This window comes from Pelobates fuscus, chromosome 8, assembly GCF_036172605.1.
Source record: "Pelobates fuscus isolate aPelFus1 chromosome 8, aPelFus1.pri, whole genome shotgun sequence".
NCBI lineage: Eukaryota > Metazoa > Chordata > Amphibia > Anura > Pelobatidae > Pelobates > Pelobates fuscus.
Genome location: NC_086324.1, coordinates 178,581,772 through 178,601,222, shown reverse-complemented (window position 1 = coordinate 178,601,222; position 19,451 = coordinate 178,581,772). Strand labels below are relative to the sequence as shown.

The 19,451-nt window shown below is 50.0% G+C and overlaps 1 protein-coding gene across 5 annotated transcripts in view; it reads left to right on the top strand.

The window, feature by feature from the left end:
• Nucleotides 1-19,451, top strand: part of GREP1 (glycine rich extracellular protein 1) — a 135,732-nt gene that overhangs the window by 8,142 nt on the left and 108,139 nt on the right. For all 5 annotated transcript variants that reach the window (XM_063430916.1, XM_063430919.1, XM_063430918.1 and 2 more), the window contains exons 2-3: nucleotides 3,736-3,795; nucleotides 12,782-12,835. In XM_063430916.1, the coding sequence (XP_063286986.1) occupies nucleotides 3,736-3,795; nucleotides 12,782-12,835 (114 nt within the window). The remainder of the gene's footprint in view (nucleotides 1-3,735; nucleotides 3,796-12,781; nucleotides 12,836-19,451) is intronic.

Genomic DNA, 19,451 nt, shown 5'->3' with positions numbered 1-19,451 from the left:
CTAAATCCCTTTCCTCAGATGTTGAGGTTAGGACTCTATCAAATATTCTGTACTCTGCCCTTGGGTTTTTACGTCCAAGATGCATTATCTTGCACTTATCCACATTAAATGTCATGGACAGAATATTTAATTTCTCACCGAGGCTGTACGGAAGGGGTTAAAGAGTACTTATTTGTTTAGGTATATATTTGTGAAGTGCAAACATCATCCACGATGTGATCCATACTAATGGAAATGGCTCTCACAAACAGACAATGATCACTCATACTGAGCGTCAGAATGTCATACATGAGTGTGAGTTTTAATTTACCTGACATTCAATTTATTTTTAAAACGTATGTGAGAAATCAGGCAGAGAGGTGTTATATGGAGGGTATGACGGACAGACTGAAAGATGGCGGTAGAGGTGTTATATGGAGGGTGTGACGGACTGCTGGCACTCCGACTGAGTACCTCCGCCAATCGATGCTCCTAGCGTTTGCCGAGGACTCCAAGCACTCCAACCGACACCATCAGCACTGCGGACCCCACTTCCAGCGAGGCAGCTGCGCTGGGGTCTCACCGTCTCTCACCCACCCTGCATCCACGACCAGGATCCAGCTCTCAGTGGGTGAACCTCTCCTAAATCCAGAGAGCGTAGCAAGAACAAATCAAGCTATTGCAAGAGCTTACTCTGGGGAGTAAGTGATTATAGCAATCCCCAGAGTGTAGGCATCCCTTCCCCCAAACATGAGCCAAGGCTTCAAGAAAGGTGCAAGTAGGTCTGTTTTATTGAGGGCTACCTGTATTTATGCAAGTGTCCATCAGGTGGACACTCCCCTAGGGGACCTGATGGAACAATGGGACACATATTGCATATTAGCCAATCACAGACAATACAAATAAAACACTCCCACAGTGACATCACAATCCCTCCTCTCTATCCTGGAGATAATTGGGAATTATCTCCCAGGACAGAGGCAAGACTCCATTAACCACATGGTTACAAAAAGACATAAAAGTACCCAATGTTACAATTACTACATAAAACATATACATGCAACATATCCCCAGATAGCTTAGATCTGAGCGCACATTATTACTGAATGGCGCTCAGAACACATACATGCAGTTCAATCGCCATGGAGCCAAAGTCTTTTCCATAGTCTTTCGTTACACGAATAGGCTCCATGGCGGTGGGCCGCGATAGCCGTGGGGCCGAGGCCGGCAGGGGAGATCACAGAATCTCCCTTGCAGGGCAGCGTGATACCTGAGCGCCAGCCCTGCTGTGTGCCTCCATGGGCCGGTGGGGAGATCAAAGATCTCCCTCACTGGCCCAGAGGCACTGAAATGCGGCCGCTTGCTGGGGTGTGAGGGAGGGAGGCAGCAGCTCCGACGGCTCCTCTCGCGGGATTCTGAGCGTTGCAGCGGTTACCACGGCAACGCTCAGATCTTGCGAGAGTGAACTCTAGCCTACAAGAGTTCATTCTCACCACTGGACCACCAGGGAAGGAAGCATGGCTCCCCTCCTCCCAGGCTAAAGGTAAGAAGGGAGGGGGTGACATAACTTTTTTTATTTAATTATTAAATAAAAAATAAATTCACACTCTCACACACAGCACCCAGACACACACAGCACACGCAGACACACACAGCACCCAGACACACACACAGCACCCCCAGACACACACAGCACCCACAGACACACAGCGCACCCAGACACACACAGCACCCCCAGACACACACAGCGCACCCTCAGACACACACAGCGCACCCAGACACACACACAGCACCCCCAGACACACACAGCGCACCCTCAGACACACAGCACCCAGACACACACACACAGCACACTCCCACACATATATATTTAATATATAAAATAACCCTCAGTGAGTTAACAAAGAAAATTAGAAACCTAGAATGTGACGGCAGATAAAAACACCCTCACACTACAGGACCTCTCACACTGCACCACTACACACATTTCGCTCCAGATACATGCTAGATCCCTTACCCTATATGCACTCTTAATCCTCTATACACACACACACAATCTCCTATACACACTCTCGGTCCTTTACACACTAGATCTCCTACACACACACTCTGCACCACCTACACACACACTACATTCGTTGTCAGCAAACACAAACAACATTCTCTAAACACACCCTCTCTACAACCCCTACACACACTACGTCACCTATACACACACACTACAGCCCGTATGCACACACTCGCTACATCCCCTATAACACTATGCCCACTATACACACACTCTCTACAGCCCCTAGCCACACATATTACACCACAAACACAAATTAAATTGACCTATTTACACAATACCACACCACACTCTACACACACGCAATCCCACAAGCAGGCTCCAAACATATGCACCATACACTTTTCTGGCCCTTTTGTCCTCTGGTATCCCACTTGTGGAGACACCAGAGACAATTTAAAAGCAAACACAGCGCAAGCATGTTATTAAATTTGCTTGCGCTGCGCAGAACAAATTCAGGGCCTTTTTCTAATGCCAGAGCTCTTCAGTGGGGCTCTGCGCATTGAACCAACATGCTCACTTTGAGAGGGGGCGTGCTTGTCATTGGTGATGACAAAACACACCCTCTCTGGCCCCGCCCCCTTCTTAGGGGGCTGCTCTGATTGAAAAATGCCCGGGCCAAATAAACCTTACTGCATGAGAAAATGCAGCTATCAGCACAGGGGCCATAGTCGGAAGGCAGGAGGCTAGCCAGTAGTCCCCTCCAGGCACAAGTGGCGAAGGGCACTTCGTCACAGAGGGTATGACGGACAGACTGAATAATGGCGGTAGAGGTGTTATATGGAGGGTATGACGGACAGACTGAACGATGGCGGTAGAGGTGTTATATGGAGGGTATGACGGACAGACTGAACGATGGCGGTAGAGGTGTTATATGGAGGGTATGACGGACAGACTGAATGATGGCGGTAGAGGTGTTATATGGAGGGTATGAGGGATAGACTGAATAATGGCTGTAGAGGTGTTATATGGAGGGTATGACAGACAGACTGAACGATGGCGGTAGAGGTGTTATATGGAGGGTATGACGGACAGACTGAACGATGGCGGTAGAGGTGTTATATGGAGGGTATGACGGACAGACTGAACGATGGCGGTAGAGGTGTTATATGGAGGGTATGACGGACAGACTGAACGATGGCGGTAGAGGTGTTATATGGAGGGTATGACGGACAGACTGAACGATGGCGGTAGAGGTGTTATATGGAGGGTATGACGGACAGACTGAACGATGGCGGTAGAGGTGTTATATGGAGGGTATGACGGACAGACTGAACGATGGCGGTAGAGGTGTTATATGGAGGGTATGACGGACAGACTGAATGATGGCGGTAGAGTTGTTATATGGAGGGTATGACGGACAGACTGAATAATGGCGGTAGAAGTGTTATATGGAGGGTATGACGGATAGACTGAATGAGGGAAGTATAGATTTAGGACAAGAGAATTGTCAGACAGAGGGACATGTGACGAGGACATAGATAAAGGGAAAGAATAGCCCGCGAGAGTTACAGATAAACAGATAAGGAAAGAGAGGAAGACAGGAAGGGAGGATAAGCCGTTAGGGGGTAAAGCGAGGGAGGGAGGCACAGGATAAGAGACACATTCACAGATTGACAAACAGACGCAGTAACGCAGCAACTGCAATAAGTGCTAAATTCAATCTCCATATTTTATTTAAATTTCAGGAATTAAACCTCAAGCAAGTGCAGAAAGAAATTCCCTCTATCAGCCCGAGTATGCTCGAGGTATGTATCCAGGTCTACTGCTACCAACATCTCTCCCAGAGCAAGACCGGCCCTGACCTAACACCCTGTATCTGCCCTGCCCTGTCCTAACTCCCACCTACAGTCTGTATCTGACCTGCCCTGTCCTAACTCCCACCTACAGTCTGTATCTGACCTGCCCTGACCTAACTCCCACCTACAGTGTGTATCTGACCTGCCCTGACCTAACTCCCATCTACAGTCTGTATCTGACCTGCCCTGCCCTAACTCCCAACTACAGTCTGTATATGACTTGCACTGACCTAACTCCGACCTACAGTCTGTATCTGCCCTGCCCTGCCCTAACTCCCACCTACAGTCTGTATCTGACCTACCCTGACCGAACTCCCACCTACAGTCTGTATCTGCCCTGCCCTGTCCTAACTCTCACCTACAGTCTGTATCTGCCCTGCCCTAACTCCCAACTACAGTCTGTATCTGACCTGCCGCGTCCGAACTCCCACCTACAGTCTGTATCTGACCTGCACTGACCTAGCTCCCACCTACAGTCTGTATCTGACCTGCACTGACCTAGCTCCCACCTACAGTCTGTATCTGACCTGCACTGACCTAGCTCCCACCAACAGTCTGTATCTGCCGTGCCCTGACCGAACTCCCACCTACAGTCTGTATCTGACCTGCCCTGCCCTAACTCCCACCTACAGTCTGTATCTGACCTGCCCTGACCTAGCTCCCACCTACAGTCCGTATCTGACCTACCCTGACCGAACTCCCACCTACAGTCTGTATCTGCCCTGCCCTGTCCTAACTCCCACCTACAGTCTGTATCTGACCTGCCCTGCCCTAACTCCCACCTACAGTCTGTATCTGACCTGCACTGACCTAGCTCCCACCTACAGTCTGTATCTGCCGTGCCCTGACCGAACTCCCACCTACAGTCTATATCTGACCTGCCCTGACCTAACTCCCACCTACAGTCTGTATCTGACCTGCACTGACCTAGCTCCCACCTACAGTCTGTATGTGACCTGCCCTGACCTAACTCCCACCTACAGTCTGTATCTGACCTGCCCTGACCTAACTCCCACCTAGAGTCTGTATCTGCCCTGCCCTGCCCTAACTCCCACCTACAGTCTGTATCTGCCCTGCCCTGCCCTAACTCCCACCTACAGTCTGTATCTGCCCTGCCCTGTCCTAACTCTCACCTACAGTCTGTATCTGCCCTGCCCTGCCCTAACTCCCACCTACAGTCTGTATCTGCCCTGCCCTGCCCTAACTCCCACCTACAGTCTGTATCTGACCTGCCCTGACCTAACTCGCACCTACAGTCTGTTTCTGACCAGCCCTGCCCTAACTCCCAACTACAGTCTGTATCTGACCTGCCCTGACCTAACTCCCACCTACAGTCTGTATCTGATCTGCCCTGACCTAACTCCCACCTACAGTCTATATCTGACCTGCCCTGACCTAGCTCCCACCTACAGTCTGTATCTGACCTGCCCTGACCTAACTCCCACCTACAGTCTATATCTGACCTGCCCTGACCTAACTCCAACCTACAGTCTGTATCTTGCCTGCCGCTATAAAACAGTCTGTATCTGACCTGCTGCGACAGAACTCCCACCTACAGTCTGTATCTGACCTGCCGCGACCGAACTCCCACCTACAGTCTGTATCTGCCCTGCCCTGTCCTAACTCCCACCTACAATCTGTATCTGCCCTAACTCCCACCTACAGTCTGTATCTGCCCTGCAGCGACCTAGCTCCCACCTACAGTCTGTATCTGACCTAACCTGACCGAACTCCCACCTACAGTCTGTATCTGACCTGCCGCGACCGAACTCCCACCTACAGTCTTTATCTGACCTGCCCTGACCTAACTCCCACCTACAGTCTGTATCTGACCTGCACTGACCTAGCTCCCACCTACAGTCTGTATCTGACCTGCACTGACCTAGCTCCCACCTACAGTCTGTATCTGACCTGCCCTGACCTAACTCCCACCTACAGTCTGTATCTGCCCTGCAGCGACCTAGCTCCCACCTACAGTCTGTATCTGCCCTGCCCTGACCTAACTTCCACCTACAGTCTGTATCTGCCCTGCAGCGACCGAACTCCCACCTACGGTCTGTATCTGACCTGCTGCAACCTAACACCCACCTACAGTCTGTATCTGACCTAGCTCCCACCTACAGTCTGTATCTGACCTGCCGCGACGGAACTCCCACCTACAGTCTGTATCTGACCTGCCGCGACGGAACTCCCACCTACAGTCTGTATCTGACCTGCACTGACCTAACTCCCACCTACAGTCTGTATCTGACCTGCTGCAACCTAACACCCACCTATGTCTGTATCTGACCTGCCCTGACCTAACTCCCACCTACAGTCTATATCTGACCTGCCCTGACCTAACTCCCACCTACAGTCTGTATCTGATCTGCCCTGACCTAACTCCCACCTACAGTCTGTATCTGACCTGCACTGACCTAGCTCCCACCTACAGTCTGTATCTGACCTGCACTGACCTAGCTCCCACCTCCAGTCTGTATCTGACCTGCCCTGACCTAACTCTCACCTACAGTCTATATCTGACCTGCCCTGACCTAACTCCCACCTACAGTGTGTATCTGACCTGCCGCAACCTAACTCCAACCTACAGTCTGTATCTTGCCTGCCGCTATAAAACTCTAATTTACGGTCTGTATCTTACCTGCACTGACCTAGCTCCCACCTACAGTCTGTATCTGACCTGCCGCAACCTAACTCCAACCTACAGTCTGTATCTGACCTGCTGCAACCTAACACCCACCTAAGTCTGTATCTGACCTGCCCTGTCCTAACTCCCACCTACAGTCTGTATCTGACCTGCTGCGACAGAACTCCCACCTACAGTCTGTATCTGACCTGCCGCAACCTAACTCCCACCTACAGTCTGTATCTGTCCTGCCCTGACCTAACTCCCACCTACAGTCTGTATCTGACCTGCCGCGACCGAACTCCCACCTACAGTCTGTATCTGCCCTGCCCTGTCCTAACTCCCACCTACAATCTGTATCTGCCCTAACTCCCACCTACAGTCTGTATCTGCCCTGCAGCGACCTAGCTCCCACCTACAGTCTGTATCTGACCTAACCTGACCGAACTCCCACCTACAGTCTGTATCTGACCTGCCGCGACCGAACTCCCACCTACAGTCTTTATCTGACCTGCCCTGACCTAACTCCCACCTACAGTCTGTATCTGACCTGCACTGACCTAGCTCCCACCTACAGTCTGTATCTGACCTGCACTGACCTAGCTCCCACCTACAGTCTGTATCTGACCTGCCCTGACCTAACTCCCACCTACAGTCTGTATCTGCCCTGCAGCGACCTAGCTCCCACCTACAGTCTGTATCTGCCCTGCCCTGACCTAACTTCCACCTACAGTCTGTATCTGCCCTGCAGCGACCGAACTCCCACCTACGGTCTGTATCTGACCTGCTGCAACCTAACACCCACCTACAGTCTGTATCTGACCTAGCTCCCACCTACAGTCTGTATCTGACCTGCCGCGACGGAACTCCCACCTACAGTCTGTATCTGACCTGCCGCGACGGAACTCCCACCTACAGTCTGTATCTGACCTGCGCTGACCTAACTCCCACCTACAGTCTGTATCTGACCTGCTGCAACCTAACACCCACCTATGTCTGTATCTGACCTGCCCTGACCTAGCTCCCACCTACAGTCTGTATCTGCCCTGCCCTGTCCCAACTCCCACCTACAGTCTGTATCTGACCTGCCGCAACCTAACTCCCACCTACAGTCTGTATCTGCCCTGCCCTGACCTAACTCCCACCTGCAGTCTGTATCTGACCTGCCGCGACCGAACTCCCACCTACAGTCTGTATCTGCCCTGCCCTGACCTAACTCCCACCTACAGTCTGTATCTGCCCTGCAGCGACCTAGCTCCCACCTACAGTCTGTATCTGACCTACCCTGACCGAACTCCCACCTACAGTCTTTATCTGACCTGCCGCGACCGAACTCTAACCTACAGTCTGTATCTGACCTGCACTGACCTAGCTCCCACCTACAGTCTGTATCTGACCTGCACTGACCTAGCTCCCACCTACAGTCTCTATCTGCCCTGCCCTGTCCTAACTCCCACCTACAGTCTGTATCTGACCTGCACTGACCTAGCTCCCACCTACAGTCTGTATCTGACCTGCACTGACCTAACTCGCACCTACAGTCTGTTTCTGACCAGCCCTGCCCTAACTCCCAACTACAGTCTGTATCTGACCTGCCCTGACCGAACTTCCACCTACAGTCTGTATCTGACCTGCCCTGACCTAACTCCCACCTACAGTCTTTATCTGACCTGCCCTGACCGAACTCCCACCTACAGTCTTTATCTGACCTGCACTGACCTAGCTCCCACCTACAGTCTGTATCTGACCTACCCTGACCGAACTCCCACCTACAGTCTGTATCTGACCTGCCGCGTCCGAACTCCCACCTACAGTCTATATCTGACCTGCCCTGACCTAGCTCCCACCTTCAGTCTGTATCTGACCTGCCCTGACCGAACTCCCCCTAAAGTCTATATCTGACCTGCCCTGACCTAACTCCCACCTACAGTCTGTATCTGACCTGCCGCGACCGAACTCCCACCTACAGTCTTTATCTGACCTGCCCTGACCTAACTCCCACCTACAGTCTGTATCTGACCTGCACTGACCTAACTCCCACCTACAGTCTTTATCTGACCTGCACTGACCGAACTCCCACCTACAGTCTGTATCTGACCTGCACTGACCTAGCTCCCACCTTCAGTCTGTATCTGACCTGCCCTGACCGAACTCCCCCTAAAGTCTATATCTGACCTGCCCTGACCTAACACCCATCTATGTCTGTATCTGACCTGCCCTGACCTAGCTCCCACCTACAGTCTGTATCTGCCCTGCCCTGTCCCAACTCCCACCTACAGTCTGTATCTGACCTGCCGCAACCTAACTCCCACCTACAGTCTGTATCTGCCCTGCCCTGACCTAACTCCCACCTGCAGTCTGTATCTGACCTGCCGCGACCGAACTCCCACCTACAGTCTGTATCTGCCCTGCCCTGACCTAACTCCCACCTACAGTCTGTATCTGCCCTGCAGCGACCTAGCTCCCACCTACAGTCTGTATCTGACCTACCCTGACCGAACTCCCACCTACAGTCTTTATCTGACCTGCCGCAACCGAACTCTAACCTACAGTCTGTATCTGACCTGCACTGACCTAGCTCCCACCTACAGTCTGTATCTGACCTGCACTGACCTAGCTCCCACCTACAGTCTCTATCTGCCCTGCCCTGTCCTAACTCCCACCTACAGTCTGTATCTGACCTGCACTGACCTAGCTCCCACCTACAGTCTGTATCTGACCTGCACTGACCTAACTCGCACCTACAGTCTGTTTCTGACCAGCCCTGCCCTAACTCCCAACTACAGTCTGTATCTGACCTGCCCTGACCGAACTTCCACCTACAGTCTGTATCTGACCTGCCCTGACCTAACTCCCACCTACAGTCTTTATCTGACCTGCCCTGACCGAACTCCCACCTACAGTCTTTATCTGACCTGCACTGACCTAGCTCCCACCTACAGTCTGTATCTGACCTACCCTGACCGAACTCCCACCTACAGTCTGTATCTGACCTGCCGCGTCCGAACTCCCACCTACAGTCTATATCTGACCTGCCCTGACCTAGCTCCCACCTTCAGTCTGTATCTGACCTGCCCTGACCGAACTCCCCCTAAAGTCTATATCTGACCTGCCCTGACCTAACTCCCACCTACAGTCTGTATCTGACCTGCCGCGACCGAACTCCCACCTACAGTCTTTATCTGACCTGCCCTGACCTAACTCCCACCTACAGTCTGTATCTGACCTGCACTGACCTAACTCCCACCTACAGTCTGTATCTGACCTGCACTGACCGAACTCCCACCTACAGTCTGTATCTGACCTGCACTGACCTAGCTCCCACCTACAGTCTGTATCTGACCTGCACTGACCTAGCTCCCACCTTCAGTCTGTATCTGACCTGCCCTGACCGAACTCCCCCTAAAGTCTATATCTGACCTGCCCTGACCTAACTCCCACCTACAGTCTGTATCTGACCTGCCGCGACCGAACTCCCACCTACAGTCTTTATCTGACCTGCCCTGACCTAACTCCCACCTACAGTCTGTATCTGACCTGCACTGACCTAACTCCCACCTACAGTCTGTATCTGACCTACCCTGACCGAACTCCCACCTACAGTCTGTATCTGACCTGCACTGACCTAGCTCCCACCTACAGTCTGTATCTGACCTGCACTGACCTAGCTCCCACCTTCAGTCTGTATCTGACCTGCCCTGACCGAACTCCCACCTACAGTCTGTATCTGACCTGCCGCGTCCGAACTCCCACCTACAGTCTGTATCTGACCTGCCCTGACCTAACTCCCACCTACAGTCTGTATCTGACCTGCCCTGACCTAACTCCCACCTACAGTCTGTATCTGACCTGCACTGACCTAACTCCCACCTACAGTCTGTATCTGACCTACCCTGACCGAACTCCCACCTACAGTCTGTATCTGACCTGCACTGACCTAGCTCCCACCTACAGTCTGTATCTGACCTGCACTGACCTAGCTCCCACCTACAGTCTCTATCTGCCCTGCCCTGTCCTAACTCCCACCTACAGTCTGTATCTGACCTGCACTGACCTAGCTCCCACCTACAGTCTGTATCTGACCTGCCCTGTCCTAACTCCCACCTACAGTCTGTATCTGACCTGCACTGACCTAACTCCCACCTACAGTCTGTATCTGACCTGCCGCGTCCAAACTCCCACCTACAGTCTGTATCTGACCTGCCCTGACCTAACTCCCACCTACAGTCTGTATCTGACCTGCACTGACCTAACTCCCACCTACAGTCTGTATCTGACCTACCCTGACCGAACTCCCACCTACAGTCTGTATCTGACCTGCACTGACCTAGCTCCCACCTACAGTCTCTATCTGCCCTGCCCTGTCCTAACTCCCACCTACAGTCTGTATCTGACCTGCACTGACCTAGCTCCCACCTACAGTCTGTATCTGACCTGCCCTGACCTAACTCCCACTTACAGTCTGTATCTGACCTGCACTGACCGAACTCCCACCTACAGTCTGTATCTGACCTGCCGCGTCCAAACTCCCACCTACAGTCTGTATCTGACCTGCCCTGACCTAACTCCCACCTACAGTCTGTATCTGACCTGCCCTGACCTAACTCCCACCTACAGTCTGTATCTGACCTACCCTGACCGAACTCCCACCTACAGTCTGTATCTGACCTGCCCTGTCCTAACTCCCACCTACAGTCTGTATCTGACCTACCCTGACCGAACTCCCACCTACAGTCTGTATCTGACCTGCCCTGACCTAGCTCCCACCTACAGTCTGTATCTGACCTGCCCTGCCCTAACTCCCACCTACAGTCTGTATCTGACCTGCACTGACCTAGCTCCCACCTACAGTCTGTATCTGCCCTGCCCTGACCTAGCTCCCACCTACAGTCTGTATCTGACCTGCCCTGACCTATCTCCCACCTACAGTCTGTATCTGACCTGCCCTGTCCTAACTCCCACCTACAGTCTGTATCTGACCTGCACTGACCTAGCTCCCACCTACAGTCTGTATCTGACCTGCCGCGTCCAAACTCCCACCTACAGTCTGTATCTGACCTGCCCTGACCTAACTCCCACCTACAGTCTGTATCTGACCTGCACTGACCTAACTCCCACCTACAGTCTGTATCTGACCTACCCTGACCGAACTCCCACCTACAGTCTGTATCTGACCTGCACTGACCTAGCTCCCACCTACAGTCTGTATCTGACCTGCCCTGACCTAGCTCCCACCTACAGTCTGTATCTGCCCTGCCCTGTCCTAACTCCCACCTACAGTCTGTATCTGACCTGCCCTGACCTAACTCCCACCTACAGTCTGTATCTGCCCTGCCCTGACCTAGTCTTCTTGTAAAAGTATTGTCCGTTAATGTGTGTATTGATTGTTTCCTGGTTGACTAATGTGATGTGTACGATATGTCGATGGATGGAATGATTTCCCAATACTGGTTGTTTCATTAATTACAGCATTGTAAGCGTTAATTGGGCTGCCCTGTACTAAGACCTATGAGGTGAACTGTGACTTTGATGTAATGGGTTAAATCGTGTTGGTGTGTGGGAATTACTGCAATATGTTTTTTTCAGTTTAAAGGTAGGTATTTTTACATCTCGTCCAAGGAAGGGGACCTCAGATAACTCACTGAATAAAGGGTCCTTCTGGAGGTGATCTCGGATTCATTATCTGGATTCTCAGAGATGGTCTGACCGGTTACAGCTCGTTATAGAAATATACAATCATTTAAACCCATTTAGATGAAATTCCTACAAATGGTTATGAGGCCAGCGTAGAGCTGGAGCTGAGCTGGGACGTCATTAAATTATCTTGTAAAACCCATTTTGGGATTTGTATTTCCTTACAGGACAGACAGTGAGTTCTGCTTTCATTTTCTCCCAGTTTGGTTAGTCACATAGCTTTTATACCAGAATAGGTGAGAGTGGTGGTAAGAGAGATAATTCGAATGGTTTTTTGGAGTCTAGTGCAGAGAATTTGGGAATTTTAACCCTTTCACCCACTGAAGCAAGTCACATGCCTGCCTGGGAGTAGTGGTGTTTGTATCTGACCATAGTTTGTGTCCATAATATGAATAGTATTGAGGCTGAAGAAGGCTTAATGTGACCTGAAACATTGACTTTCTTTTGTGGCAAATAAAGGCAATAATTGTCCCCTAGTTGAAGATCAGAGCATTGCTGCTTTCTGATTTAACCCCTTCCTGGAGACCTCCATGAGATACCAGCAGCAATATCTCAATCCCTACAACCAGCACCACTTTGCATCTCACTCCGTTGTTTTCCATATTTATTCATTAGGAGCTGCAGCTTCACAGCCTGGGAATTCAGGGCCGATGGGGGCCAAAGCAGGGGGTAAGTGTACTCTAATGTGATGTTTTGCAGGCTTGTCTGTATGTATCTGCTGTCTGACGGTGCAGTCCATTTCTGCTGTCTAATTGTACTGTCTGTATGCACTGTCTAATCATACTGTCCGTATGCACTGTCTAATCATACTGTCTGTACTGTCTGTATTGTATTCAGTGTCTGATTGTACTGTCTGTATTGTATTCGGTGTCTGATTGTACTGTCTGTATTGTATTCAGTGTCTGATTGTACTGTCTGTATTGTATTCAGTGTCTGGTTGTACTGTCTGTATTGTATTCAGTGTCTGATTGTACTGTCTGTATTGTATTCAGTGTCTGATTGTACTGTCTGTATTGTATTCAGTGTCTGATTGTACTGTCTGTATTGTATTCAGTGTCTGATTGTACTGTCTGTATTGTATTCAGTGTCTGATTGTACTGTCTGTATTGTATTCAGTGTCTGATTGTACTGTCTGTATTGTATTCAGTGTCTGATTGTACTGTCTGTATTGTATTCAGTGTCTGATTGTACTGTCTGTATTGTATTCAGTGTCTGATTGTACTGTCTGTATTGTATTCAGTGTCTGATTGTACTGTCTGTATTGTATTCAGTGTCTGATTGTACTGTCTGTATTGTATTCAGTGTCTGATTGTACTGTCTGTATTGTATTCAGTGTCTGATTGTACTGTCTGTATTGTATTCAGTGTCTGATTGTACTGTCTGTATTGTATTCAGTGTCTGATTGTACTGTCTGTATTGTATTCAGTGTCTGATTGTACTGTCTGTATTGTATTCAGTGTCTGATTGTACTGTCTGTATTGTATTCAGTGTCTGATTGTACTGTCTGTATTGTATTCAGTGTCTGATTGTACTGTCTGTATTGTATGCAGTGTCTGATTGTACTGTCTGTATTGTATGCAGTGTCTGATTGTACTATCTGTATTGTATTCAGTGTCTGATTGTACTGTCTGTATTGTATTCAGTGTCTGATTGTACTGTCTGTATTGTATTCAGTGTCTGATTGTACTGTCTGTATTGTATTCAGTGTCTGATTGTACTGTCTGTATTGTATTCAGTGTCTGATTGTACTGTCTGTATTGTATTCAGTGTCTGATTGTACTGTCTGTATTGTATTCAGTGTCTGATTGTACTGTCTGTATTGTATTCAGTGTCTGATTGTACTGTCTGTATTGTATTCAGTGTCTGATTGTACTGTCTGTATTGTATTCAGTGTCTGATTGTACTGTCTGTATTGTATTCAGTGTCTGATTGTACTGTCTGTATTGTATTCAGTGTCTGATTGTACTGTCTGTATTGTATGCAGTGTCTGATTGTACTGTCTGTATTGTATTCAGTGTCTGATTGTACTGTCTGTATTGTATTCAGTGTCTGATTGTACTGTCTGTATTGTATTCAGTGTCTGATTGTACTGTCTGTATTGTATTCAGTGTCTGATTGTACTGTCTGTATTGTATTCAGTGTCTGATTGTACTGTCTGTATTGTATTCAGTGTCTGATTGTACTGTCTGTATTGTATTCAGTGTCTGATTGTACTGTCTGTATTGTATTCAGTGTCTGATTGTACTGTCTGTATTGTATTCAGTGTCTGATTGTACTGTCTGTATTGTATTCAGTGTCCGATTGTACTGTCTGTATTGTATTCAGTGTCTGATTGTACTGTCTGTATTGTATTCAGTGTCTGATTGTACTGTCTGTATTGTATTCAGTGTCTGATTGTACTGTCTGTATTGTATTCAGCGTCTGATTGTACTGTCTGTATTGTATTCAGTGTCTGATTGTACTGTCTGTGTAACGGTATGCGGTATAACCGTCCACGACATCCGTTGGTATCTTCAGGAAATCCACAGTCAGAGTAGGAAGCAAGGCAATATTCCCAATCCTCCCAATAACCGGACGAAACACAGTTTGGGAGTCAACTCACTCGGTTTATTCACAAGCAGCGTATTTATACAGTTCCCCATTGTAACGGACCGTTTCAGCATAAAAGGGGAAAAATGCGTTTAGGCGATAATCCCCTTTTCCATAGACAGGCACAGCTACTGCAGAACATCAGAACTCACGAGCTGGATACGAAATGACACTCCGAACTGGAACAGCTGAACAAGAAAAGCATACAATCGGCTTACACTCTTGGCAGTCAGCTTACAATCCAATCCCCCCCAAGAACGAGACGACACTTCATTTTGAGGGTTAAGCAGGAACTCAAGACTGGGACACCCAGTCTGGCTTTTATTACCAACAAGTACATACAGGACACTCCCAGGGGGAGGATGAAATTAACCAATCACATGGATGTACCTCCCACACATTTCCTCCCCTTAGATTAGCACTTAACACAATTATACTGTACACCTTTTTCCCCAATTCCTGGATGTACCCCAAATACATATGCTACACCTCCAAAACAGGTATCCCCTGATAGCCCTTATTCAGGGGGACAACATATGCAAGAATCAGCCCATTCGGATAAATGGTTCAGGAGTTATGGAACTTTAAAGTATTGACCGACCGCATGGGTAAAGTATCCGAAATCAGTTCCATGCATTTTGGCCCTGCGGTCGGTCACAAACAAGGGAATGAAAACAGACGAATTGCCTGTGTTATAGAGCCTGGAGAGGGTTTGAATGAATTCCCTTGTTTGTGGGGTTCTTTCTACCGAACGGGGGGTCATTCGGTAGTTTCCATACGAATTTCTGGAAGTATGGAGGTCTCAGCGGTGGTTGCCTAGTCAAGTGTCCGATTTTAGTTCCAGACACTCGACGGCAAAACACCGCTGTTCGGTAGTTTAAGATGGCCGCCGCCACGTGTTTGTTTCCCGAATGGCGGCCACCCAGAGGACAAAGAATACATTACACTGATTGCCAATTACCCGTTTGCAACATTGTTGCAAACGGTAATTGGAGGCACACTTAGTCCTGGGTGGTCTGGTTGTTCGGTAGTTTCCTCAATACAATGAATGGAGTGATTCTACCGAACAATCAGATGAATGCTGCATACATATCCCAGGTTAAACTGCATACAAAAATACATACATGACATTTAAAGTATTAAAGGCAGGATTACTGTACTACGTTCCACAGTCTTAAAGGTACAGTAGTCCCAAAAGTTCCAATATGTCCATCGCTGCTTTTAAAGGGCCAGCAGCAGCAATACAAATTATTACCTGCCCAAATATAGTCTTTAAAGTGCAATATGACCAGGGGCCATAGTCAGCGGGCAGGAGGCTAGCAGCCAGGCCTCTCCAGTTCACAGTGGCGAAGCTGGTTTCGCCACATTTCTCCCCTTGGCCAATTAGACTAACAGGGTACCTGACTTTCTGCCGGTCAGTGCCCTGGTTAGTCCAGCAACCCACCCACGAAACAGAAATAACAGAGCAGCCCACCCCCACTAACCGGTTACTACATCTGGGTGAGGAAGAATTTTGTCCAAGTTCTGGTGTTTCACCACTGCTGGGTGGGAGACGGGTAGGCTGCCTTGGTGGGTTGCTGAGGGGGCAGAGACCAGCGGTACTCTGTCCTGTTGCCAGCACTACCACGGGAGTAGTCTGGTGGGCGCCTGGTTGCTGGAGACTGGCTGTCTCCCCTTTAGGTGCACAGCTCGACTGCTGGAGGGGGAGACCGACTGTCTCCCCTTTGGATCCATCACACTGAGGCTGGGGAACAGGACCGACCGTCCCTATCCCTTGTGCTGTAAGTGCAGAGACTACGGTCCCATCTGCACAGTTGTGGGGCTTAACATCTCCCCTTGGTGGGTTAGGTTGCCGTGGGAGAGAGGGTGTAACAAGTTCCTCTCTCTGGATGGCAAACTGCCGCTGGGGAGAAAGGATGGCACCTTCTGCTCCCTGGGGTACACACTGCCGCTGGGGAGGAAGGACGACACCATCAGCTCCCTGGGGTACACACTGCCGCTGGGGAGGAAGGATTGCACCTTCTGCTCCCTGAGACACACCCTGCCGCTGGGGAGGGAGGACACGGCTCTCCTCTCCCTTTACTTCACACTGCCTTCCAGGCACATCACTTTGCTGCTGGGGGGCAGGAACAACAACCTCTGCCCCCTGTAACTCAGCCTGCCGCTGGGGAGGAAGGACGACACCTTCATCTCCCTGGGGTGTACGCTGCCACTGGGGAGGAAGGACGACACCTTCATCTCCCTGGGGTACACACTGCCGCTGGGGAGGGAGGACGCTGCTCTCCTCTCCCTTCACTTCACACTGCCCTCCCGGCACATCACTTTGCTGCTGGGGGGCAGGAACAACAACCTCTGCCCCCTGTAACTCAGCCTGCCGCTGGGGAGGATGGACGACACCATCAGCTCCCGGAGACACACACTGCCGCTGGGGAGGGAGGACGCTGCTCTCCTCTCCCTTTACTTCACACTGCCTTCCTGGCACATCACTTTTCTGCTGGGGGGCAGGAACAACAACCTCTGCCCCCTGTAACTCAGCCTGCCGCTGGGGAGGAAGGACGACACCTTCATCTCCCTGGGACACACACTGCCGCTGGGGAGGAAGGACGGCACCTTCAGCTCCCTGAGATACAATCTGCCGCTGGGGAGGAAGGACGACACCTTTAGCTCCCTGGGACTTACTCTGCCGCTGGGGAGGATGGACGACACCATCAGCTCCCTGGGTTACACACTGCCGCTGGGGATCTGGGCCGACTGCCCAGCATCCCTGTAGGGCCGGTAGAGAGACCTCGGTCCCATCTCCACCTGCCTGTTGTGGTTCCTCACAGGACCAATCTATGAGGACCCCTACTTCGGGTTCTTCCTGCCGCCTCGGGGGGGGGCGGCTAACCTCCTCGGATGCAGCCTCTACTCTGCTGCTGTACCACTCTTCCTGCTCATCATACTCTTCGTCCATCTTTGAGTTTTGCTCAGCCATGACCTGGTTCCAGATCCCCTGGAATGTGTCCATGGATATATAACCCCCATACTGGGCCACTTGCTGCCTCACCTTGGCCATAAAATCATCTTCAGCGTCAGAGCCTTCCATACTTGTCTGCTCCAAGTCGCTGGATACCTCTGCTGCCAGGGGCGCTGCACGAATGCTAACGTTGCCCTCAATTTGTAACTCCAAGGAATTGGTGTTCTGTAGCTGTCCTTCTCGTTGTAGGAACGATCCCACCGCTGCCACCAATTGTAACGGACCGTTTCAGCATAAAAGGGGAAAAATGCGTTTAGGCGATAATCCCCTTTTCCATAGACAGGCACAGCTACTGCAGAACATCAGAACTCACGAGCTGGATACGAAATGACACTCCGAACTGGAACAGCTGAACAAGAAAAGCATACAATCGGCTTACACTCTTGGCAGTCAGCTTACAATCCAATCCCCCCCAAGAACGAGACGACACTTCATTTTGAGGGTTAAGCAGGAACTCAAGACTGGGACACCCAGTCTGGCTTTTATTACCAACAAGTACATACAGGACACTCCCAGGGGGAGGATGAAATTAACCAATCACATGGATGTACCTCCCACACATTTCCTCCCCTTAGATTAGCACTTAACACAATTATACTGTACACCTTTTTCCCCAATTCCTGGATGTACCCCAAATACATATGCTACACCTCCAAAACAGGTATCCCCTGATAGCCCTTATTCAGGGGGACAACATATGCAAGAATCAGCCCATTCGGATAAATGGTTCAGGAGTTATGGAACTTTAAAGTATTGACCGACCGCATGGGTAAAGTATCCGAAATCAGTTCCATGCATTTTGGCCCTGCGGTCGGTCACAAACAAGGGAATGAAAACAGACGAATTGCCTGTGTTATAGAGCCTGGAGAGGGTTTGAATGAATTCCCTTGTTTGTGGGGTTCTTTCTACCGAACGGGGGGTCATTCGGTAGTTTCCATACGAATTTCTGGAAGTATGGAGGTCTCAGCGGTGGTTGCCTAGTCAAGTGTCCGATTTTAGTTCCAGACACTCGACGGCAAAACACCGCTGTTCGGTAGTTTAAGATGGCCGCCGCCACGTGTTTGTTTCCCGAATGGCGGCCACCCAGAGGACAAAGAATACATTACACTGATTGCCAATTACCCGTTTGCAACATTGTTGCAAACGGTAATTGGAGGCACACTTAGTCCTGGGTGGTCTGGTTGTTCGGTAGTTTCCTCAATACAATGAATGGAGTGATTCTACCGAACAATCAGATGAATGCTGCATACATATCCCAGGTTAAACTGCATACAAAAATACATACATGACATTTAAAGTATTAAAGGCAGGATTACTGTACTACGTTCCACAGTCTTAAAGGTACAGTAGTCCCAAAAGTTCCAATATGTCCATCGCTGCTTTTAAAGGGCCAGCAGCAGCAATACAAATTATTACCTGCCCAAATATAGTCTTTAAAGTGCAATATGACCAGGGGCCATAGTCAGCGGGCAGGAGGCTAGCAGCCAGGCCTCTCCAGTTCACAGTGGCGAAGCTGGTTTCGCCACACCCATGCAAGGGGTTTCCACACAGATCATCCAGGGGATTTCTCCCAACATGCATTGTGACTTTCCCAACAGGCATTGCGACACGAGAGGGATACTCCCACTAAAATGGACGATTAAGTGGATTATCCCCTCGTGTAGCAAAACCGACAATTGA